The sequence below is a fragment of the Uranotaenia lowii genome, chromosome 2 (assembly GCF_029784155.1).
Source record: "Uranotaenia lowii strain MFRU-FL chromosome 2, ASM2978415v1, whole genome shotgun sequence".
In the NCBI taxonomy this organism is placed as follows: domain Eukaryota; kingdom Metazoa; phylum Arthropoda; class Insecta; order Diptera; family Culicidae; genus Uranotaenia; species Uranotaenia lowii.
This window is the reverse complement of record NC_073692.1, coordinates 356,693,641-356,719,559: the sequence shown is the minus strand read 5'-3', so window position 1 is coordinate 356,719,559 and position 25,919 is coordinate 356,693,641. Positions and strand designations below refer to the sequence as shown.

General features: G+C 38.3%; 1 protein-coding gene across 1 annotated transcript; it reads left to right on the top strand.

Moving 5' to 3' along the window:
- Nucleotides 1–437: 437 nt before the first annotated feature.
- Nucleotides 438–4,553, top strand: LOC129743088 (uncharacterized). The gene has a single exon (XM_055735040.1). It carries the CDS (start codon nt 438–440, stop codon nt 4,551–4,553), a length of 4,116 nt encoding a protein of 1,371 aa, XP_055591015.1.
- The last annotated feature ends 21,366 nt before the right edge of the window (nt 4,554–25,919 follow it).

Sequence of the window (25,919 nt, the reverse complement as noted above, 5' to 3'; positions counted from 1 at the left end):
AACTTCTCGAGTTTATCCACAGAAGATCGCGAATAGTACAAACCCTAAAGCTCTCCCAATCGGCAACTACCCAATCCGAGAATAAGCAAACGAAATCCAGATCAATTGTGTCACATGTCGTCTCTGATAATGCGCCCAGGTGTGCCTGTTGTAAGCAAGCGCATTTCCTGTTCCAGTGTGAACAATTTCGAGCACTTTCTCCTCAACTTCGTTTTGAACTTGTCAAAAAGAATGGCCTTTGCATAAACTGTCTAAAGGGAACACATCAAGCCAGAAATTGCTCCAGCGGATCCTGTAAAAGTTGTTCGAAGAGGCATCACTCGTTGCTACACCTGCCTCCATTTCCGTCGGCTTCTGGTTCACAACCAGCAGCATCTACTAATCGACCTGTGCCAGTTCACAATTCCGCTGAAGCAACTTCGTCGCATTCGTGCCAAATGTCGCATCTCGTACCGAATTTTGCCGAAAGCAATCTGTCCGAACAAAATTCGTCTGCCTCACCACCTGATCCGTCGTTTCCGTTATCGTCGCGTGTCGATCCTTTCCCAACGCCGTCGGTCGTTTCCGTTGATAATCCTCCCTCTACCGCCTGCCAAAGTGCGGAAATAAACACCCAACTACAGCAGTCAATCGTGATCTTGTCAACAGCAGTGATAAAAGTGAAAGATGCAGAAAATAAATACGTTTTTGCCAGAGCATTGCTCGATAGTGGTTCTCAACCTAGCTTCATTTCGGAAGCCCTCTGTCAGAAACTACGTTTGAAGCGGAACAAACTCAACTCGCCAGTTAGTGGAATTGGGCAATCCATCGTCAACGTTCGCTATGGTGTTACATTAGCCATTGCGTCACGTTTTGAAACTTTCGCTACTCAATTAGACTGTCTCGTACTGCCAAAGCTTACCGTCTCGCTACCCAGCCATCACATTGACACCTCTCGCTGGAAGATTCCAAAACATCTACCGCTTGCAGATCCGCAGTTCAACATTAGCCAAGGTGTTGATATCATCATTGGAGCTGCTTTGTTCTTCGACCTTCTTCAACACCAGCAATTTTCCCTTGGTTCCGAGTTTCCGACGCTACAGAAAACGGTCCTCGGATACATCGTTTGTGGCACTTTGAAGCAGCCAAATGCAGAGCCTAGAGAACTGCAAGCATGCCACATCTGCGTTGACGATAGCCTCGATACTCAACTTCAGAGGTTTTGGGAAGTCGAAAACTTCGATAACGGTAAAGCTCTTACTCCTGACGAACAACACTGCGAAGATCATTTCAAAACTACCGTTTCCCGTGACGATACAGGTCGTTATATCGTTCGCCTTCCACTCAACGAAGAGAAGGTCTCGATGCTTGGCGATTCATACACCGCTGCTCTTCGAAGATTCCAGCAAATGGAAAAGAGATTCGCTATCAACCAAGATTTGCATCAGAGCTATTCAGCTTTCATGGCAGAGTACGAGAGTTTGGGTCACATGGAGTTGATTCGCGTCGCGCCGCGTAGCCCACAGTTTTTTCTTCCTCACCATGCCATCCAGCGTCCAGAAAGTACGACCACCAAAACACGAGTGGTATTTGACGGTTCCTGTCGTGGAGCAGCCGCTCTGTCGCTCAACGACGCTCTCTACGTCGGACCAACAGTTCAGCCAGCTCTTTTCTCCACTGTCGTTAGTTTTCGCCTGCCATTGTTCGCCATTACCGCCGATGCAGAGAAAATGTTCCGGCAGATTTGGGTCCACCCTGATGACCGAAAATTCCAGCAAATTCTTTGGCGCAGAAGCCCAACTGACCCAATCAGCACCTACCAGTTGAAAACTGTTACTTACGGTCTTGCAAGTTCGCCATTTCACGCTGCTCGTGTGCTTAACCAACTCGCTATCGACGAGGGAAGTCGGTATCCTCTTGCCGTACCTGTGATTCAAAAGGGCACATACGTAGACGACATAATTTCTGGACACGACGACCACGACACGATGATAGAAACCTGCAAGCAACTAATGGAAATGTTGAAGTCGGCAGGTTTTGTTCTGCGAAAATGGGCGTCAAACTACAAAACAGTTCTCAGCGGCGTTCCGGAAGAGCTCTGGGAGACATCAACAGAACTAGAGCTCGATCGTTCTCAAGCAGTCAAAACCTTGGGTTTGTTATGGTTTCCCCAGGAGGATGTCTTCAAGTTCAAGATCCCTGCTCTCCCAGACCTTGAAATTGTTACCAAGCGTATTGTGGTTTCTGAGATGTCTCAGCTATTTGATCCCCTTGGACTTTTGGGTCCTGTAGTCGTCAACGCAAAGATGTTCGTCCAAACCCTCTGGGAGGCTGATCTATCGTGGGATTCTGAGCTTGCAGAAGAGTCGGCACTATGGTGGAGGAAATATCGTAGCGACATTAAGGAGCTATCATCATTACAAATCCCTCGAAGAGTTTTGCGGAACACACAACAACAATACACGATCCACTGTTTTTGCGATGCGTCGCAGAAAGGTTACGGTTGCTGCATCTACATTGTATCATCTGACGAACAAGGCCAATTCCACTCGCATCTTCTCACCTCAAAATCTCGTGTCGCTCCACTTCGTGGTCAATCTATTCCTCGCTTGGAGCTGTGCGCAGCTCTTCTTGGCAGCCAATTGGTTCACAATCTGCTAACGAACACAAGAATCACCGGATCCGTAACATTTTGGACGGATTCAACAGTCGTTCTTCACTGGATCAATTCCCGATCTAACTGTTGGAAAGTTTTCGTCTCCAATCGAGTTGCAGAGATTCAACGTCTTACAAAGGGTTCCAAATGGAGGCACATATCGACGGAATTGAACCCTGCTGATCGTATTTCCCGAGGAATGCTCGCAAGCCAGATCCTGCACGACAAGCTGTGGTGGCATGGTCCAGAATTTCTTTCCTCCCCCGTCGAAATGTGGCCGGAAGGCGTTGTATCGATACCATTTAAACCCGAACTGGAAGTGGAAATGCGTCCAATGGTTTCTCTTCACGCAATAGAAGAAAACTTCAACATCTTCACTCGGTTTTCGGAGCTAGCAAAGTTATTACGAGTCGTTTCCTACTGTTTTCGCTTTCGAAAAAACTGCAAACTGCCGGAAAATGAGCGTATTCCATCATCCTTGTTGCCTGAAGAAGTAGACATTACGCTCAAGTCCCTCATTCGAATCGCACAGCACCAGGAATTTCCCACGGAAGTTCGTTTGCATAGCCATACCAAGTCTGGCAATGCTGTCTCACTCGCCTCGAAATCGCCACTCAAAAATCTGAATATTATGATGGATGAATTCGGACTTCTTCGGATTGATGGACGTTTAAAAAATTTGAATGCACCGTTCGATACTCGCCATCCAATTTTGTTGCCGGCAAACCATCAACTGAGCTTGTTGATTGCTAGATCGATTCATCTGCAGACACTTCATGGAGGACCTTCACTTCTCCTTGCAACAATTCGCCAACGTTTTTGGCCACTACGGGGTCGAGAGTTAGCTCGGAAGATTGTACGCCAGTGCGTAGTCTGCTTCAGGTGCAATCCTACAACTACAAACCAAATCATGGCACCTCTACCATCTGTACGCCTAAAACCAGCCCGAGCTTTTACCTATTCAGGAATGGACTACTGTGGGCCGTTTTTCGTTCGTCCGCTGTTTGGGAAAGGTGCGTCGGTTAAAGTTTACGTTGCGTTGTTCGTCTGCTTGGTGGTGAAGGCCGTGCATCTCGAAGTCGTCGCTGACTTGTCGACCGTCGCGTGCATCAACGCCGTCAAACGTTTTGTCGCCAGTCGTGGCCGCGTTCTCGAATTGCACTGCGACAATGCAACCGCTTTCGTCGGGGCGGATCGCGAATTGCGTCGACTTCGGAAGGAGTTCCAGCAACAATTCAAGTCGAAGGAATGGGGAGAATTCTGCGCAGGACACGGCATCATCTTTCGCTTCATCCCAGCCCGCTCACCACACTTTGGTGGCCTCTGGGAAGCCGGAGTGAAGTCCTTTAAGTATCATTTTCGTCGCATAATGGGACAAAAGGCTTTCTCAATGGACCAACTCCTGACCATCGTTGCACAGATTGAATCTGTATTGAACTCTCGCCCACTCATTCCTTTAACCGACACTCCGGACGACCTCTCATCGCTTACTCCTGGTCACTTCCTCATTGGAGAACCGCTCGTCTCAATTCCCGAGCCCGACCTTCTTCATCTGTCGCCTAGTCGAATCACCCGTTTGCAGGACATGCAACGTTCGGTTCAAGATCTGTGGCGCTCCTGGTCGAGGGACTATGTAAGCCAGCTTCATCAACGCAGTAAGTGGAGACGCCAAACTTCGGACGTTCAACAAGGTCAACTGGTGCTACTGAAGCTCGACAACTACCCTCCACTTCAATGGCCTCTTGGTCGAATTATCCAAACCATCACCGGTTCCGACGGACGAGTACGCGTTGTGATGGTCAAAACGGCGTCTGGCGAATACAAGCGAGCGATCACGGAAGTCGCAGTCCTACCAATTGAGACCAGCAACGGTGAGGGTCCATCAGCATCAACATCGATCAACGACGTGGTCTGTTGAAACGGATGGTTTCAACGGCGGCCGGCATGTTGCGGCATACATTACCTACACAAAATAGTTAAACCTAAAAATAAGAAACTTGAATTATTACTGAATTACACATTACCTCACCTAGAATTATACTCACCTTGGAACAAAATTAATATTTCACCTACATTATACTTTCCGTGTACACTTACCTTAAATACCTACTTACCTTGGTACTTACCATGAATTCTGTTATACTGGCACCCCTGAAATGAGAAATGTCAAAGTTAGGGAAAAAGATGACACACAATTATTTTACACTCGTTGTGACAACATCAACCAGTAGAGCCTAGAAAAAAGTGAACTTTCTGGAGGTGATCCGAACCTGCCCAGTAGAACCCATCCGTCCCGAAGAACCAGCTGTCGGCGTAGGACCACATCGGAGGTGACCGAGAACCACAAGCCGGAACCACAGGTGATTACCAAGACAGGAAGGATTGTTGGCAATTTCCTCACGGAATTTGGCGCGAAAGCCAACATTTTGCTCTGGACCTTGCCATCGAAAAATTCATCTTCTTTCCGACCATAAAACGTTACAAACGACGGATATAGTTTAAAAGCTGAGTTTGCCAAGTGAGGCTTTCAGCACCAAGGGGGTATAAGTGCGATGAAGATCAATTTGAAATTAATGTAGCCAAAGAATTGTTTTTATATTTTTTGTAACATTTACAGGTTTTTAGAATTTTGTTTTTAAACTTTATTGTTCTTTTAGAGACATGTGCATTTTAAAATCGCGCAATGCGAAAATTCTAAAACGTATTTTCCCGAAAGCAGCTTTTACAAACGAGGACGTTCAAATATCACGTAAAGCAATTTACTAACATTTTCGACACCAGGCAGCAAGCGAACTGAGCACTGTACATGTGTAGCAAAAGCAATAACAAAAATATTCCGTCAATTCAATCCGCCGGTAAACAACCACGGCTAAGCTGTGCGTGTGTATGTAGCAAAAGCAACAACAAAAACATTGCTTCAATTCAATCCACCGGCAAACTACCACCAGCTAAGCTGTGCGTGTGTAGCAAAAGCAACAAAAAAAAACATTCCTTCAATTCAAGGGCAAACAACCAAAGGCCAAGCTGCCCGGCTTTAGCAGCTGTGTATATGTAGCGTGTGTATGTAATAGCAGCCAGTAAGCAAAGCACAGTTCTCATTCAATGGGTTTCCCGTTTCCTTCATTCCCGTTTCCTTCACTCCCGTTCCCTTTCCCGTTTCCATCACAAGACAAAAGACTTCCTTGAAAGGAGGCCAAACGCCGGGAAGCCACCGTTGAGCGTTCTTTTTCGTGATTGATCGGTGGCAGAAAGCCTATGACAAATATCCCTCGTCCTGCATGAAGCTCAAATAGTACACTGGTTAAGATGGCAGACTGGCAAGACGATATAATTAGTGATTTGAGTTCCACTCCCTTACGGGGCCGTGTTTTTTTTTTATTTTCTTGTTTCTGGGATGAATCATCCAATAGGAATGAAATGCCGTAAAATGTCTTTCTTGTTTCGCTTGAATGTAGTGGTGCATCATTTTGGTTGGGAGCCGAGTCCTTATGCCAGTTACGGTTTTTGAAACATACCGTCTTCGGCACAGTGCACATTTCAGGGCATTATCGGCACAGAGATTTGCTAAATAGGCATTGGATTTTTGTAACCTCTTCTATGGGTGCATATTCTCCTCTGTTCCCTTGCCGACATTTGGAGCCGAAATTATGTTTTCCATTGATGCTTTGGCTTTTAAAAGTAGGATATTTTTTTAGTGGGTGACGCTTGGCGACGAACGTTATTTTATTTACAACGCGACGAAGGTGTTAAAGTCATTTCAAACAGTTACAAATAGGGTAATTTCTGCAATTTACTCGATCAAAATGAATTGACTATACCACTGTTATAAGAATTTTATGAATTGGAGCTAATAGTGGCATAAAATTTTTAAAAAAATTGCCCTGTGGGCTTCAATTATTATATAGAATGTTGTTATAAAATAGAAATTTCGCTGTTATAAAATAGAAATAGAAGTTTTCGACCTTCTCGTTTTTTTTTTCGTTTTTCGTCTCCATATCCATATTTCCATTAGGGATGCATGATAAATCAAAAAATAACCAGAAGCATTTGCAAGTTTTTTTCTAAGATTTTATCTTTTTTTTTACTTCGAATATTTTTTTCCTGAACTTAGAATTTTGAAAATGAAACATTCAGATATGTTTAAAATGTTTCAAAGAATATTATAGTGATTTTAGTAAGAATTCTAACTAAGTTCTTGAAAACTTCGAAATAAAATGAATAGTCAATGAATTGACTACGGTCTAATAAACCCTCACTGCTTCACACATTTCAATGATTTATTCAAGGTGGAGTCAAAGTCAAAGACATTTCAATGATTTATTCAAGGTGGAGTCAAAGTTATTGAACAAAAGAAATGCCTAATTTTTAAACGATTGGTAGTTGTAAAATAGTTGAGCCGGTTGGGTTTGCTCTGTTGTGTTTTTTTTTCACCACGATCTGCGCACTGTTTTCCAGTGTTTTTTTTTGTAAAATTTCTCTATTTCCCTGAATGAATTTAAAACCTGTTGTTGTCATGTTGTGTGTTTGTGTTATGTTGTTTACTACTATCTTTACAATTACATTTAGTCTTTTACAATTACATCTAGTCTTTTATTGACGTTTTCCAAATTGGGGTTTTTTTTTGAGGAATCAGGTACGAAACGAAATATGTACATATATAAATAAAAGTTTTATAACGTTACAAATGATGTAAAATTGTTGCTTGTTAAGATAAAAACATCCTCTCGATGATTCCCTTTTCATATATTTATTGATTTTCCGTTCATAAGTACTTATTTGTAGCTTTCTATGCATAATTTGGCCTTCCAGTCCAACTGTGTTTGTGGCTGGAACATTGTCATCCAATAATAGTTTCAAGAGAGTCAGGAGCTAAACATTCGCTGCATAAAGCTGCTTCAAGATGACCCAACCCAAATGAGTTTCTGATTTCAGAAGCCGTTTTGTGAAGTTTGCTTGTTTTTAATTTATTTATAGAGGTTTGAGCTACCACGAGTAGTAGGTTCAAAGTTATAACCAACATTGAGATAGTTAAAATGTTTGTGAATTAATGTAAATCTTAACTTTTAATATGTTACTAAACCATGATATTTAATATCTGGCAGCACTGCAGAATTGTGGTTTTTTTTATTTTAAAAAGATTTAAAAGAGAAGACGAATATCATAAAAAATATCGAAAATACCCAACCATTGAGAAAAGTGGTGGAATAGTTCCCGGCATTATGATTTCACTGTTATCTTTTCATTGATTTTTCATGAAAATATATATATTAAAAAATGAAAGCTTATTTCAAATCCCGGAATATTTTTTTATCAAGTGCATCAAAATGATTTTAAATGTTGTTAGAGCGAAAAACTACAAATAATATGAGTCAAACCTAAAATCCGGCTACTAAGCGTCATGATATGCGATATAAAAAGAACGATTAGTGAGTTTAACCAAAAAATGATTTCTTCAAATCTAAGTTCTAAGAATATTTTGATATTTTGATATGAGAATTGGTGGAAATGAAGGTAAACTCGTCATATGAAAAGACACAAATAACAAAGAGGAGACAAATTGAGATTTTGAAAACAACACGATTCTCTCAAATGAACCAGGAGAAAGAATGGATTGAAAACGCAGCCAATACAACGTTACCCGATGTTGTGAAAAGAACACTTATGCTGGGACCTAACTTCAACAAACACAATCCGAAAGCTAGTATAAAATAATAGCCGAGATTGAACAAAAAACTTTGCCAGTATTGTTTTATCATTGATTGGATCCAGATTGGAGGTGGAAGCTAGGTTTCAAGAAAACTTGAAAATAAGGGCCAGTATGACTGCCCCAAATTTGTATGGGAAATTTAAAACTTGTGAAATGTTATGCGCTGCAGGCTAAAATTGATCCTAGACCTAGCACAAGATCTCATGACAAATTTGAGCCAAATCAGATAACGAGAAAGGGTCGCTCAACGTCGTTTGGAGCACTCTAAGGACCACCCTAAATATCGCTACTGAGAGATTCATGAAAAATTAAGCAAATATGTGTAAAATTTTCGAAAAATGTTATGGACTAAGATAAAAATCTAGAACATTCAAGTATGGAGCCAAGAATCACAATTTCTATAGAATTTTTTTTCAAAGAAACTGATATAATCAATTGTGGCAATTGTGGGCATAATTTCCATATGCTCATATTCCTCTAAAGTTACATAAAAGCGCGATTTTGGACCCAAGGCTCAAAATTCTACCAAGCGTAGTATTTTATTCATTTTGACACAATTCCTATTAAACTATGTACCCTACTGTAAGTAGATATCGCTTCTCGGCCTAAAGGCTAAGATCAAAGTGTACTGTAAGTAGATAGAATTAACTTGAATTCAGTTTTATTTTAATCATGGCATCAAGGCAGTTCAATTTGACTTGCATGATTCAATCAAATATTTTGGGTTTTCAATATTGGTAAACGTATTTGAACTGTATTCGAACTAACTTTTAACGGAATTTGAAAAAGATCAATCATGATGATAGAAAATCAATTTGAATATATTTTAACGGTACTGAGCCTTGGAAAATGTTTAGTTGCACGGTCTTCATATGGCAAGTTAAGGAATTCTTTCCTATTCAAAATGATTTCTTCTAAAATCCAAAGGTTAACAACAGTGCCGTTTACCGGTAGGTATATTCTCTTTTCCATCAACCGATACGTTACTAATTCCAGTTATTCACAGACGTCCGCTCATTCTCTTCTCATTCATGTGTCTTGTGGCCCGAAATTAGTTCCGGCATTCTACTGACCCCACTCTTTTTACACCACTCAAAAACAGTTCAGTGTTACAAGTTTTTCCTTCATTCATTTCAACCATACATCCAACCCACGTTCTCTATTGAGTTGGTGGAGAGCAGCCGAACAAAACAAAACCCAGACAACAGTTTGGATTGAGTGGTTTCCGGTGTTTACGAAAACTCAACATAACAATTAACAGAATGATCGGAAATGAATACTGCTGAACTACAGTGTACTGCATTAACGAGTTCAGTTTTAAGATAAGTCTTAAGAGGATTAGATATGTTTATGGTTATACGTTAAATCATATAGTAAAATTATTCAAATTACGTTTCAAATCTTAAAGTATTATGAAATCATTGTCATACTAACATTTTATGACAATTTCAAACAATAACAAGAAATTGTGCAAATCTGAATGCTCCAACTAGACGCCGACATTTTAGTTGCGCCCGCGGTCTCATCAATAGCTTATTTTTATTGGTACGGATCAGGTGTCTAGCGGAAGATGTTATGTTCTGTTTTGATTGACTAACCCACATACGACCCCACAGAGAGCGGGGGTGGAGCCCCGATGAGGAGGTGGACCTGGAAAATGGTTACTTTTGTTCGCTTTTCTCTTAGTTCGCCGAATGGAGAAAAAAAACAGTTTGTTGTTGTGCGGTAGATTTGTTGTCTAGTGTGCAGAATCTCTTCTTAGACAGATAGATAGATGATATAAAAAAGAAGTATAGAGGTATATATGGGTATAGATCTATGACAAAAAAGCAGGAAAAGGCAAAATTGCGCTGGCGAATGATGGCGATAAAAGTGGTGATGTTGATGATTCGGAATGGTTTTCTCATCTCACACGACCTCTACTCTACAGAGTGAGTTTGTTAGAAAAGACGGTTCGTTTTCTTTGCGGGTTTCCTCTGATCTTCGATGCGCCGCCGCCATGCTTCTTATACCTCTCTAAATACATTCTGCCGTTGCTATTTTGCAACGCTCTATCGTTCGTTCATTCGTCGTTCCTTGTGATGGGGGGCTAACGGGCAGTTTTTCCTTCTGAATCGTTGCGCACATCAATTTTCATCTTAGGGACGATACGGTATCGTACGTTGTACGTTTACCGACCATTACGAAGATTTTCTTCCCTCATCATGCTTCTTACGGGGCGAGGGAGGCTGCTGTTGCGCGCCTTCGTAAGAGTTTCTCGAAGCCGTAGCCGTAGAATGAATGACGCGGAGCAGCCCGGTGGAAGTTTTGCTGAATCACCCGGGCTTACCGATTATTACGTTTCTATCTTGGCCTTCTCTCCTGTGTTGTATAATATTGAAAAGTTGATTGAAACTTTGTTGCCGTTTGCGTTGCTAACCATTGATATTGTGAAACGTTTCACTTTTAAAGTTTGACACGATTTAATCCACAATAATGAGATTTTGACGATTATAAATGGACTGTCACTATAATGCTAGTGAATTATTGTTTAAATTTTTCAAATTCATCACAGGAAAGTTGGGTGATCTAAACAGAACAAACATTTAAAAAATATGGTTTTGACTTCTAAACAAACTGGAAAAAATCCTCAAATGAAACTTTTGACTATAGCTTCATAGAAAAGATTTAAAACCTTTCCAGAGCTGTTCGCAAAATATTCTCTTCGGGGAAATATTATCCGTAGATTTTTGGCATTCCACTGGCCGCTAATATTATTAAATTCATTGTGCATTAGACTGAGTCGATTAGGGGTCATTTTTGAATTTCTCAAACCCTGGGGTGTAAAGTTTTGGTTTTGATTCAAAACTCATCCATGATTTTTTTTGCACAATTTTCAATTTACGTTTACATGAATAAATTTGAACTTTTAGGTTTGTATTGGGAAATTTAATATTTTTACTGAAAAATCAACATCATTTTTGTTTCTTCTGTGGAACCGAGTCTACTAATGGTTTTTGTGCCAATTTATTTATGCTATATTTTCTGCTGAACAACTGCCGAAGACCATAACTTTGTATCTTATTAGACAAACAAATTATCAGGTGCTTTTCATGAGTGAGTGCTTTTCATGTAATAATTCGCGAGGCAACCAGCCTTGATGTCAATTAAATTTATTGTTTTTCAATGCCAAAAGACATTCCCCCGTTAAACAGCTGATAAATTGTTTGCCTAATAAGATACCAAACTATGGTCTTCGGCACAAAAACCGTTAGCAGGCTTGGTTCCACAGAAGAAACAAAACTGATGTTGATTTTCCAGTACAAAATATTCAATACCATACCAATTCCCATACAAACATAAAAGTTCAAATTTATTCATGAAACGTAAATTGAAAATTCAGAAAAAAAAATCATGTATGAATTTACACCCAAGGGTTTGAGAAATTCAAAAATGACCCCAAATCAACTAAATCCACTCTTGTTTTTCAATGTTTCAAAATAAGTTTAACAGAAACATTCCATGAAATTATTAGAAGCTCTAGCAAGCAAAGTCTGCTATTTTTAAATACTTTTCAATAGATTCAGATTTTTTATTTTGAAACGGTTCTAACTTTTTTCATGAAATTTTTAGCTGCTTGTCATTTTAGAAAAAAATGAAGCTTAAGAATAGTCAAAACCAAAAATTAAAGACCGATTTCATTTCAAGCTTATTTGAATTTTCTGGATGATTTTATGTGCAAAAATTTCTTCTTCCATAAAAATTTCCATACAAAATTGAAACGCGTTGCGCTAACCCAGAAATCAACCAAATCATCTCAAATTTTACACTAATGCTTGGTGACCCAAAAGGCATCGAAAAAACATATGGGAGCGAAAAGTCATTTTTTGCAGCGGTCTAATGTATATACATATTAGAGAAGCAATGCATTAATGGGAAAAATGACTATTCATATTTTTTAGCTTGGCCTGTAAAACCTGACCTGTGCAAAATTTCAGCTCCATCGGACTTGATTTAAGGAGTGTTTCAAAGCGGTCAAAGTTTCAGTTTTTTGCCCCTCAATAATCACCTATCTACTAAAGCAATTCGGAAAAATCAAAATTTAAATTTTGATATGTCGAGTTCTAGTGTTATCTCGAATCAAAAATGTTTGACCAAAATTCGAATTTCTAGGACGGCTTTCTGAAAAAAAAATCTCAGAAAGTAGGTTTTGGACTTACATTTTTTCGAATTAAAACGAGAACTCGACGTTTTTTTTCATTTTTAAATCTTTTCCACTTAATTTGATTTTTGCGATTTCCTTTGGTCCCCCATTTGGTGCTTTTTGGAGGTATAAAAACCAAAACTATGAGCGCTTTGAGCCACCCCTAAATCAAGTCCGATTGAGCTGAAAATTGTGTACAGGTCAGTTTTTTGGGCCAATCTACGAAATGTACATCGTCGGTTTCGTGGCTTGTGATATAGCTCAGTTGGCAAGTCTGTTGTCTCCTGAGCCGATGCCCGCGAGTTCGAGCCCAAGAGTAAACATCGAACACAGTTGTACCGGATAAGTTTTTCAATAACGATCCGCCAACTGCAACGTTGATAAAGTCGCAAATGCCATAAAGATGGTAAAACGGCTATAATCGAAACAAAAAAAAACATCGTCGGTTTTCGAAATTTGACTTTAATCTTGCTGACACCCTAATATTTACATAAATAAATTTTCTTGAAATCTGATTTTTTAAGCTAACCTTTTCACTCCCGGTTGTAGAATCAAATATTCCAAATATGTAATTTAATATTTTAAGTGTTGGAATACGAGTTAACAGAACTCTCAAATTAGGATATGTTTACTTTTTCAAAATTCAATTTTTCAAGAAGCGTGACTTTTGAATATTGTTTCAAATAAAAGAAAATATCGACATTAGATGTGAGTCTGAACATTTTGATCTTTTCTTTTTACTTAGCTTCATGTTTTACAACAAATATTTTTTTAAATTTTAATCAGATTCAGGATAGTGAAAGTTGAATTTCTATTTTGCAGCTTGATAGAGTTGGAAAATATAATTCAATTCTCTACATAATTTCTTTTTTAAGTTGAATGTTTGTGAATTTAAAGCATTTATCATGTATTTTTATTCTTCATTTGTAGACTGTATTTCGAATTCTTTTATCTTTTCATATTTAAATACTCTAAGCCCCAAATAAATTGTTTCAATCTTTATTCATTTAACTAAATTTTATGTTTCTGAAAGCTGTATTAAAAAATAAATTTTACATTTTCCAAACCACATTATATTTTAGAAAAATCAATACGCTATTTACATTGATTCCTGATGCAAATATTTCATTGTTTAGTGGTACCGTTTTCAAATTGTAAAATAATTCTGTAAACTACAATCCTTTTACATTATTGAGTTTATTTTTCCTGGAAGTGGACTTGATTATTTGCAAATTATTGATAAAACCTAGGATTTTGAACAAAAATGTGAAGAATTTGTATTGACTGTCCGTTTTAATTTGATTACTTGATTTTGACTTTTCGATTCAGATACGGAAAATTTAAGTTTAAGTTTCTTGCACTAGATCCCAAATGAATTAATTAAATCTTCTATTTTGCAACATAATTTTTTATGGATGCTCCATGAAATTGTGGTTCCAGTTCAAAGATTTGTTTGTTTGTTGTAGAGACTTTAAACTAAAAGTTCATTCATCTCTTTCAAAGATTTAAAACAGAGTACCTACTGTGTACATTTTCATCATTTCTGCAAATAGTACATACAAAAGAATTAAATCATATATATTCAGGATTAGGAAGTCTATGTCTATCGTTGGCTTTCAGAAACAAGTAATGAAGGCGTCCGTTGTCTTCGGATAAGCGTTTTTTTCATACTTTTCATAACTTTCAATCAATATCCGCTTACCTTAATTCAACTAACCGGTCAATTCAACAAAAGAGGGGACCACTGGAAATTCGGGAAATTGAAATTTTATTTTTGATGCCAAATGACTTAGAAATGCATGAAACGAAATTGAGAACTGGTATGTTCTCAAAACAAAAAAACAAAATATTGGCCAAAATCGACTTTCTGGAACTTGGATGGTTTTCCAAACAACTTCCGATTTTTCGAAAAACTAGACGGTTTTCCCAGGAATGACTAAGTCCCCGAAAGTTGCTTTTTGGCCATAACATTTTTTTTCGAAATAACACTAGATTTTGACGTTTCATGCATTTCTGAATAGTAATTTGGCATCAAAACTGAAACTTGTTTTCCGGATTTACTTTGGTCTTCTATTCGGTGATATTTGTAATTTGAAAGTCGATTTTTGATAAAAGATTTCTACGTTATATGCATTTTTAAGTCATTTTGTATAAAAATTAAAATTTCGATGTTTCCGATTTCGATTCCCTTTGGTGATTTTTTTTAGCGAAAATTGAGCGCTGGGAGGCACCCCTAAATCAAGTCCGACTAGGCTGAAATTTTCACAGGTCAGTTTTCAAGCCAATCATCAAAATGTATATAGTCGGTTTTCGAAGCTCGATCAAGAAATACTCCCATACATCCATTGCCACCCGGAAGGCGTTTGAAATTTGAAAAAAAAAAACTTGTCAACATCCTATTCTACATGTCTGCTTGTAGATTGTCATTTTAATAATTTTGCCTAAATGCCTTTTTTTAATTGATATTAAACAGTTTTAGTCATTTTTCGACATTGTGAAAGAAGGTTGAAAAAAATTAGAGGACGCTCTGTCCTAAAATAAGTAAGTTGCCGATCATCAAAGTTCATTTTTTTGGGGAATGTTCATTTATTGCAAGAGATTCGACCAAATGCCTTTTAGAAATCCAAGGTAACCCTCAGCTCAGGTTACGTTATAGAACTATAATCTAATCTGATTGACCAACAGTCAAAGATTTCAGAATACAATATCTTTGATCGATCTACCATTATAAAATCGATTAGCTTTTGTAATTTGTCTTGATGTCGAAAACAAGTAGTGAAATTATAGACGAATAGATTTGCAGAAGAAATACCAAAAACGATAAAAATAAACCGAAATTGTTTGTTTTGGGATGGCTTTTACCAAAAGGTTGCTAGATTTTTTTCAGCACGCATCAGAACCGAACAAATCCGGGCAGTTTCATATAAAACCTGGCAAAACATCAGGCATTTGATTTCAAAATTGTCGACCAAAACTCCGGGTAAATTTGGTCGAAACCCAAAAATTACTCAACAAAAATCAAGAGAATAAAAAATTATTTTTTTAAATCTGTACTTATTAGCAGATTTTTAATCGAATTTTAGGCTTCCAAAAAACCTTTTATAATTATTTTCATAAACTTGTTGAAAAATTTTCGTTTTGAACGCATAATTTAAAAATTTTTACAACAAAATTTGTTTTTTTTTGTTTGATATGGCAAATAAAGCGAATAAATCCGGGCCAAATCCGGACTTTTCCAACGAGATTTGGGTTGGACCAGTTTTTCCCAGATTTTGTATTAAACATCCGGACAAACCCGGATAAAACCGGGCCATCAGGCAAGCTTATCTTACCATAAAATATAACTTGATCTTCAATTTCTTTTGCTTTGCATTCTTCGTTCGCTTCTTCGTGTGTACTCATATTTTATCAGAAGAATTTTTTTATATATATTCAATCTGATGTTAAAACAGAGAGCAGTTGAAACATGCTATTTTCGTTTATAAATTTGAATGAATGTTGTTCCACATTAAATTTCACCACAGAAAAAGTTCTGTAAAAACCGATTCATTTCAACCGTACATCAGCACCAACTCTATTCAGAAGATTTTGCGCAACATTTGAAAGCATCTTTTTCTGAACAGAAACCCACTTCCCGCCATTTTTCCCTCGAAATTTACGTCTTTGAAATGCTTACTGCATTCAAACAGCTCAGTATCTTCAATGGCTCTTAGTTTCGGTGCGTTAGGAGAATTTATGTTCTATATGATACAAAAGTGGCTTCTTTGGCTTCATATCACTCCAGGGCATCGTTAGAAGGAATGAAAATAGATCTAAATGGTGCAAAAATCGGGATTTTTTTTAAAATGCAACAACATTATCGGACCATTTTGTAGTTATTTTTAATTTCCCGATGTCACAAATTTGATAACATTAGAGCAGCTGGTATTACGATTCCAAAATGGCATTATTGATGAAAACCAGTCCTGAGGATTTGCAGATAGAGCGAAAGCTGTAAACCGTGTTTTTGCAAATTATATTTTCATCCACGGTACCGTGGTTTAATTAAAGAGAATCTTTGGATTGCTTTGATTCCGTTAGAATCACTCCTCAATACTATTTGCACAAACTGATTGATGTAAATGTAGAAATTAGATGAAGGATATGCAGAAAATAACTCAAATTTAATAAAAAAAAATAAAATAAAATTACAGTTGCTTTCGCCGGCCTTTCGGCAACACTTAAGATAAATAAAATAAAATAAATTTTTATGGCAACGTTTGCTATTTTTGCAAACACTAGGCAAAACCAAACAAAACAAAGTCAGTCTTTGATCTATTCTTGTGAGTGTCAGACGTGTGTAAGTGAATCTCTGATTTGAGATTCATAAGAATCGTAAAATCACGACAACGGCGTGGTTGGTAAAATAAGAACAGAGAGCGCAGATTGTCAAGGCTGCAGCTACGAAAAATTTGTTTCTGATTCGGCCTCCGGTAGAAAGACAGATTGGCACAGGGAGCACAGATTTCAAAGTCTGCAACTACAAACGAAATTGTTTCTGATTCCATTCCACGGAATTGGCTTAGGAAGCACAGGACTGCTAAGGCTGCTGATGTTGATTGTTTTTTTTTATGTTGATTTGTCCTTCCGGTAAAAAGACGGAATGGCTTTGGCAGCGCAGATATTTAAGGCAGCTGCTGCTGATTGTTTTTTTTAGTTTGGCTTTCCGGTGGAAAAAACGGAATAAAGCATGGATCACCAAGAATCTGGACGCACTGTTTATTATACCGTTGCGCTCCTAGTTGTTGGATCTGGAATGTTTTGACAGTACTTTGTTCGGAAATGTTTCCTCTATGAGTGCTGAAAATTTCATTACGATTCGTTTTGTTCAAAAAAAGTTACACGTGATGGAAGCCGCGAGACGAAAATAAATTTTGAACACCCATGTTAAAAACCGACATAGTCGGGTTTAAAAAATCGCGAAATCGTTGAAAATGCTGTACGTGAAGATGGATTTTGGGCAGCTTCCTGGCCAAAAATCTTATAAAGCCACTGCAGTGGTGCACTGCACTGGTCGGGGTGATGTCCCCGCCAAGTTCAAATTCGTTTTTGCCGATAAGTTGGCATGAAAGTATTTGATCTGGCAAGGTATTTGCAGCTGCGGACGAAAAACCCCGGTTTTTGTGAAAAACAAGACCATGGACTCCGAAATGTATAAGGAGGAGTGCCTCAAAAAACGATTTTTTTTTCGTACATTAGATCTCACAAAAAGACAGTAAAGTTTTCGCCAGATTTGGCAAGCTGCCACTACAGCAAAGAGGTATTACGGTGGTATCGGGCCATCGTGTGGATTTTGTCGAAAAGGACATCAACCCACCCAACTGCCCTCAATTCCGCCCTATCGAGAAATTGTGGGCAATTGTCAAGCAGAAGATGAAGAAGAATGATAGGACGACTCGGGAAGCAACAGAGATGAAGAGATTGTGGAACAAAATGGCCGCTGAGGTCAGTGTATAGGGTGTTCAAACTTTGATGAGTGGTTCTAGACGAAAAGTTCAAAATTACATAAAAAAAACATCGAAATATATTTTTTCTTATTTTTCTTTTGAAGTGCAATAAAAACCCTACATTTTGGTTACAAAACATTTTTATTTCGTTTACATAGCTCCGAGATAGACCCGTTTTAACGCGTCCAGATTTGTAGTGATCCATGCTTTAAGCTAAAAAAGCGCAGATTTTAAGGCTGCTGCTGCTGATTGTTTGTTATGGTTTGGCCTTTCGGTGGATAAAGATGGAATGGCTTGTGCAGATTTTTAGGACTGTTGCGGCTGATTATTTGCTTGATTTGGCCACCCGGTGGAAAAAAACGTAATTGGTTTAGGAAATGTAGATTTTTGAAGCTGCTGCTGCTAATTGTTGGTTTTGGTTTGGATTTCCGGTGAAAAAAGACGGAATGGATTATGAAGCGCAGATTTTCAGGCAGCTTCTGCTAATTGTTTACTTTGTTTTGATTTAAAAAGTGCAGATTTTAAAAGCTGCTTCTGCTGATTGTTTGCCTCGATTTGGCCTTCTGATGCAAAAAAGACAGTATTGGCTTAGGAAGTGCAGATTTTGAAGCCTGCTGTTGCTGATTGTTTGTTATGATTTTGCTTTCCGGTGGAAAAAGATGGAATGGCTTCGGAAGCGCAGATTTTAAAGACTGTTGCTGCTGAGTGTTTGTTTTGGTTTAGTCATCCAGTGCACAAAGATGGAATGGATTTAGAAGCGCAGGCAGCTTCTGTTGATTGTTTACTCTGCTTTGGTCTTCTGTTGGAAAAAAGACGGAATTGGTTACGGAAGCGCAGATTTTCAGGCTGCTGATGTTGATTTTTTATTTAAGTTTTTAAGGCTACTGCTGCTTATTGTTTGTTTTGAATTGACCTTCTGTTTGGGAAGGCTGTTTCTAAGAATACTATCGAATTATTCCGGCTCTCGTAAACAAAGACAGAGTGGCAAGTATAACGCCGTTTGCGAAAGCTGTTGCTCAAAATCTTTTCGGATTATTCCATTTCTGGTAAACAAAAACAGAGCGACAGAAAAAGCACAGATTGGGAAGGCTTTTGTGAAGAATATTCTCGGATTGGATGAAAAATATGCAGGAAATAAATATAATTTTAAGATTTGAAAAGCTTTTTCCGAGAATGGAATGTACGATTGAGATGAGGGGTATTTGGAATATAAAATTTTGTATTTTAGAAAAACAAAAGTCTGTAAATAAAATATTCTATTAAGAATCGAGTTGAGAAGGAATGTAGAACGCAGAAATAAAATAAAATTTGTGGGATGGAGATTAAAGCTGTTGAATATGTAATAAAAATTAATGCCATTTAGTAGATAAAATTGGGTCCTCTAAACCAAATTTTATTTTACTATCCAAATCAATGTATTCCGTAAATGTAGATAAATATTGTTAAGAAAAAGGCTCTGCTAGTGCATTTTTTTCGATTTGCAGAATAATGTATAACTTCAACTGTATTTTCGTTACAATGCTACAATAATTGGGATTTTCTAAACATTTACTCTGTCAGTATAAAAAACTTTCGTGTACTTTCGTGACTGTCATTCAAACGGGCAGAATCTTCAAATATTGATGCTCCCACCCCAAAATTGCAACGGGTTGCGATGTGCTGTGGTTACATAAGCAATGTTAAAACAGCATTCTCAGCTGTTCTTTGCCTAACTTATCCAATAACGAGGACGCGAGGTCCTATAAATCTTAACTTCGAATCTTTCTCCTGCCAGCAAACAGCAAACGAAACGAAATGGTACCTACTAACGATTATTTTCTTTTCTTGTCTCCTTTCACAGGACACTTGTCAGCAGAAAAAGGTGAGTCAAACATACACACCGTGGACCATTCTTTTGGACGGTTATTTTTCTCGCTTTTTTCACTGAAACATCTACGAAGAAGAGGACGACGACGACGACGTTCGTTCAAGTGTCAACCAAGAGTGGAAATAAATATTGATTATCATCTGTCGTTCGATCACGTTCAAGCTGTTCAAAGCTGATGCCAGGACCCAGTCAGTCGTCGTAGGTCGCGGAATGGTTGTTGGGGGTGAAAATGGGTTGGGTTGGGTTGGGTGCCCGGAAAAAAATGTGCCAAGACCAATCCGCAGCTCCAGCTCAAATCCAATCTCCAATCCAAGGCAGAAGCAGTGAATTGGCGGCGTCCGAAAGCAGCAACCAGCGAGGGATCCCGTTAAGATTTAATCTCCACGGATTTCCCATTTCAAAGTGTCGTTCCACTTATGGGGATTCCAAGTCGCGCGGCTGTTAGTAGAGTGTTAAAAGAAGCAGAAGGAATCAGGAAGAAGAAAGCCAAAGGGCCCCGAACGGAGCTGCTCCCCGGGTTAGAGGAAAAGCTTGTCGAGGCGCTACTAGGAAAAAAGCTGTGAAAATGGCTTTTCTCTACCCACTTACATACATAGTAGTGTGATAGACATGAACACTTTCGGTGGGAAACCCGCTGCCAAAATTCAACCTCTCGACTTCTGTTTCTCGAAAGACACGTTACACGGAGTCATCGCACCCGGGAAGGATTATTGTACTTTATGGATGGTCAGGATTCTTGTCGAAATGTTGTGGGATGTTAGACAAAAAAAACGAAAAGAATGGCAACACATAGCTATCGTTACAGGTTCTTTTTTTGAATACGCACTACGCACCCTTAGCGTTCAACACTAAACACAGCATGAGATGTGGTGAACGTGGTGCCAGATCTTCAGGTTTGATTTTCAAAAGTAATAATTTGAAAATGTCGGCTGTTTTTATAATATGCCACAACGGCTTTCAAATGTTTAGTTTTTTCATAGGTGATGGGTTGTATTAGTCATTAATCATCTAGTTGCATTTCAAAATCTAACTCGAAAAGATGTACGTACAAAATGTAATTTTTCACGAGTTCTACTGTGTTCTATTTTGAAAATTAAGAGTCAATAAGAATGTTTCTATATTCCTAGGAAAAAATGAATGTAAAGGGTGATACGGTCAAAATTTGGTCAATATCAACTTGACGCATTTCAAAAATCTGAACACCCCTCATTTTGAAGGTGTGTGTGTGTGTGTGTAGAATGTTGCTCCTATTTTAATTTTGGAATTCACTCTTCAGTTGTCAAAATGCCGTCCGAGGAAGAAGAGCAGCGTATAAAAATTTCGAAAACCGGAAGCCGCTCAGACGACAAAGAGAGTTGCCGGTAGTTTCAAGCGAAACCCTAACCTCTCTCTCCGAGATGCCGCAAATAAGCTGGGTATATCGTCTACAACCGTGCATCGAGCCAAAAAACGAGCCGGACTATCAAGACTTACACGAAGGTAGTGTAGTGACTCCAAATCGCGATGATAAACAAAATACGACGGCCAAAACGCGATCCCGGAGGCTGAACACGACGATGCTGACGAAGTTTGACTGCGTAGTAATGGACGAAGAAACCTACGTCAAAGCCGATTACAAACAGCTTCCGAGACAGGAGTTTTATACGGCAAAAGGAAGGGGAAAGGTAGCAGATATTTTCAAGCACATGAAACTGTCAAAGTTCGCGATGAAATATCTGGTTTGGCAAGCCATCAGTACCTGTGGCTTGAAAAGCAGCATTTTCATAGCTTCCGGGACTGTCAACCAAGAAATGCACGTGAAAGAGTGTTTGAATAAACGTCTGCTACCTTTCCTGAAGAAACACGGTTGTTCCGTACTGTTTTGGCCGGATTTGGCATCTTGCCATTATGGTAAAGTCTGCTTCATTTAATATTGGAACAAATTCTTTTGCTCATTGTGGCGCTCCTAGTGGACGGGTTTGGAAACTTTTTTCATCCACGTGTCGGGAAATTCATTACCTTTCACCATGTATTTATGTCATAACACCAAACGATAGCATTTTGTAAACAACCGCCATGGAAGCCGAACAGTTTTCTTGAAAATCCATTGTTGTCGGCATCGAAGCTAGCTAAACAGCTTAAAATGCCCAGAAATACCGTATGGCGTGTTATCAAGCAGTACAAGGAAACATTGACGACGGCTCGGAAGCCGCATTCGAAGCGTCGGAGTGGAACTGTCGACCGGAAACTGCGTGGGAAAGTCATCAAGGCCGTCAAGAGGAATCCTAATCTTTCAGACCGCGATTTGGCCAATAAGTTCCAGGCCGCTCACAGTACGGTGCGACGAATTCGTCTCCGGGAAGGAATAAGGTCATTCCGAGCCAGCAAACAGCCAAATCGGACGCTGAAGCAGAACAATGTGGCCAGAATCCGTGCTCGAAAGCTGTACGACCAAGTGCTGACCAAGTTCGACGGATGTATTCTGATGGACGATGAGACCTACGTGAAGGCGGACTTTGGGCAAATCCCAGGTCAAAAATTTTATTTGGCGACGGCTCGGGGGGATGTACCTGCAAAATTTAAGTTCGTGTTTGCGGATAAATTCGACCGCAAGTACATGATTTGGCAGGGGATATGCAGTTGTGGACAGAAAACCAAAGTCTTTCTCACTGACAAGACAATGACATCAGAAGTCTACAAAAAAGAGTGCCTACAGAAACGGATATTGCCGTTTATTAGTGCCCACGACCGTCCAGTAATGTTTTGGCCGAACCTCGCAAGCTGCCATTACAGCAAAACGGTTATGGAATGGTACGCAACGAACGGGGTCAGCGTAATACCGAAGGACCTCAACCCCCCAAACTGCCCCCAGTTCCGGCCGATAGAGAAATACTGGGCAATCACGAAGCGGAGGCTTAAGGCAAAGGGAAAACTTGTTAGGAACATGACTCAAATGAAGAACTGGTGGAATCAAATCGCCAAAACGGTGGACGAAAAGGGTGTGCGCCGCCTAATGTGCCGTATTACGGGAAAAGTACGAGAATTTCTTCGAAACAGCAATGAATAATTTTTTTAATTTTTTTTTTTATGAAAGAGTAAAGAAAATGCTACATTTGTATGAAAAGCAAATTATGAATTCGTTAATAAATGACTGAACTACACGCAATTGTTTGTGTTCCAATATTAAATGAAGCAGACTTTAAAAAGGCCATGGAGTGGTACGCCGCCAACAACGTGCAGGTGATTCCCAAGGACAAGAACCCTCCCAACACGCCAGAGCTCCACCCAATTGAGAATACTGGGCTATTGTCAAGCAGAACCTAAAGAAGACCAAAAAAACTGCTGAGGACGAGCAGCAGTTCAAGGCAAACTGGCTTTCTGCGGCGAAGAAGGTGGACAAGGTGGCTGTACAAAATCTGATGGCAGGAGTTAAGCGTAAGGCACGGCAATTCGGATTTGGAAATGCCGAAGCCTAACTGAATATTTTTTCAGAATTTTATATTAATTTAACTTGAAAAAGAAATTTAATTTGATTTTTTAAATAAACGATTTCACCGATTTACACGCGTTTTCCCTTAACCAAATTTTGACCGTATCATCCTTTAAATGGAACTAGCTGACCCGGTGTGCTTTGCTACACCTTCTAAAAATCAATAAACTGCTTGAAAATAATTTTGTTTTAAATTAATTTTTGATCATGTGAAATGAGATCTTTCACTTCAAATTTTTTTGTCTTTATTAGAGAGACTTTCGTCTCTAGCCTTCAAATTATTATTGGAATACAAAGAATCCGAAATTGTTTTTCAATAATGGTTTGAAATTTGATACTAAGAACTCTTTTTTTCCTTTCTCCCCTGCAATGTGGGGAGGGTTCACGAACTGCTATAACAACATTTTTTGTTACTAAATAACATCAGATTTCACATATGGCTCATATTTCCTTCATACGTTTTCGAGCTATACTTACTTTCCTTCTTCCCGTTACTCCTCTGGAAGAAGGAAAGGTCTTCAATCTTGAAAAGAAACCTCTCATATAAAATATGGTTTCTTTAGCTTGAAAAGTTTTAAAAACAATGCGATAAAACGTCTCCCATTCCCGACTCTGTAAGTATTGTATGGAATCCCTTCTTAAAAAAAAATAGAAACATTTTTCATACTCGAGTAGTTTTTCTTTCAAATTTGGTTCTATTTGTTGGAGAAGTTCTCTTATCATACAAAAACTTGTACGGAACTCCTTTTCCACTAGAACGTGAAAAGGGGTTTTAATAGCCATAGAATCATTTCTCTTACCCTAATACTCTCCCCTGTAAAATTTGGTTTAATTTATTTGATGAGCTCTTGAGTTTATCAAAACATACGTATGACACATTTCTTCTCTTTCCTATCCCGTGGATCCCAAATGATTTTAAATATATTTAGTGTATTGAAATACTTTTCCCAATCTGTTACCATCTGTTAGATTAGCACTAGATTTATTGAAAAAATGTATGGGATCTCCCCTTTCAAACCAATGAAAGGAGGAAGAAGCCTTAAACAATCATAGAAAAAAAAATTCTACTGAAATATCCTCTGCTATATTATTTGAATAATAAGGTCTCGATTTTTTTTTTGTTTCGATTATAGTCGTTTTACCATCGTTATGGCATTCGCGACTTTATCAACGTTACAGTTGGCGGAACGTTATTGAGAAACTTATCCGGTACAACTGTGTTCGATTTTTACTCTTGGGCTCGAACTCGCGGACATCTGCTCAGGAGAGAACAGACTTGCCAACTGAGCTATATCACAAGCCCAAGTTCTCGAGTGATTTAAAAATATTGTATGACAACATCTCTCCTTCTACATCTCTTTCCGTTCAAGAGAGGGAAGTGTCTCGAAACATAAAAAGAAACATTTCACGTACTCGAATATGAAAATTCAAAATTCAAAATTACTATGACCACTACTAGACTGCCCAAAATTTGTATAAGAAATTCAAAACCTGTGAAATGTTATGTGATCTCATGCCAAATTTGGGCCAGATCGGATCACGGGAAGGGGTCGCTCAACGAGCCTAAAGTTTGTATAGAGACATTTTGTTCGGAAGAAACATGAAAACCCCGTTTTTCATCAATAACTTTGGTTCCCGTCGGCCGATTGTTTTCAAAAACGGTTTTTCTTAAACCCTAAATTATGAAAAAAATTTCATCCGAAAAATACATTTCGATTAGAGTTAAGATAAAAAAGTTATAAGTCTTCAAAATTTTGTTAACTTTCATCACTGTTAATGAGTCGGGGCAGTCGAACATATTCAGAACTTCGAATTAAAAGCTTGAATATGTTACTCTTCCTGTAAAAATTTACAAAAAAAAAAAACGAATTAATTGATTTTTTACCTTATCGGTGACAAAACATTTTAAGGAAAAATCGATAAATTTCCAGTGAAAATTTACTTGAAATACCCCTGAAATAAAACTTCTTAGTAACACTCTAAAGAATTTATGAGAGTTTTTTTTAATGAGAGTGTGTTTAGACATTTTAAAATTGATCGCGTGAGCTTTAATTACTTCGTATGAAACATCGTCAAGATTCAGCGAAAACGGCAGCAAAGTAAGGAAAACAACTTTGAAATTTATATTTCACATCCAGATTATGTTGATCAGACCACAAATATTCTAACTAAAACGTAGCTGCTACTAGTTTATATTAGTTTTTGCATTTTTTTTGCTATAAAGTTGTTTGTTTACATATTGTTTCATTCGACGTAATGAAAGCTCGCTATTTGTTTTTGAAATGAAGTAGGTCAAGAAAATATCATAGAGGTATTTAGATAAATACTAATAAGCGATTTGGTTTCAACAAACATTTAAAAACAAAACAAAATTATATCATTAGAATTTATTGTTTTACATTTTTTTGTTCTTTGTTTGATTAAACTAGGCAACAAAATTTATAATTTGCCGTGGTGCCAAAGGTATAGAAGGTGATTTTAACTAATTTGAGGGCGCTGAATCTAAAACTGCTATTTTTTTCTACTAGCTCAAATTTTTTAGATTGAAGGTTAACTTATGAAAAAAAAAGTA

Coding starts and splice junctions, on each gene's coding strand:
- LOC129743088 (XM_055735040.1), top strand. CDS start 438: ATGTCGCATCTCGTACCGAATTTTGCCGAAAGCAATCTGTCCGAACAA.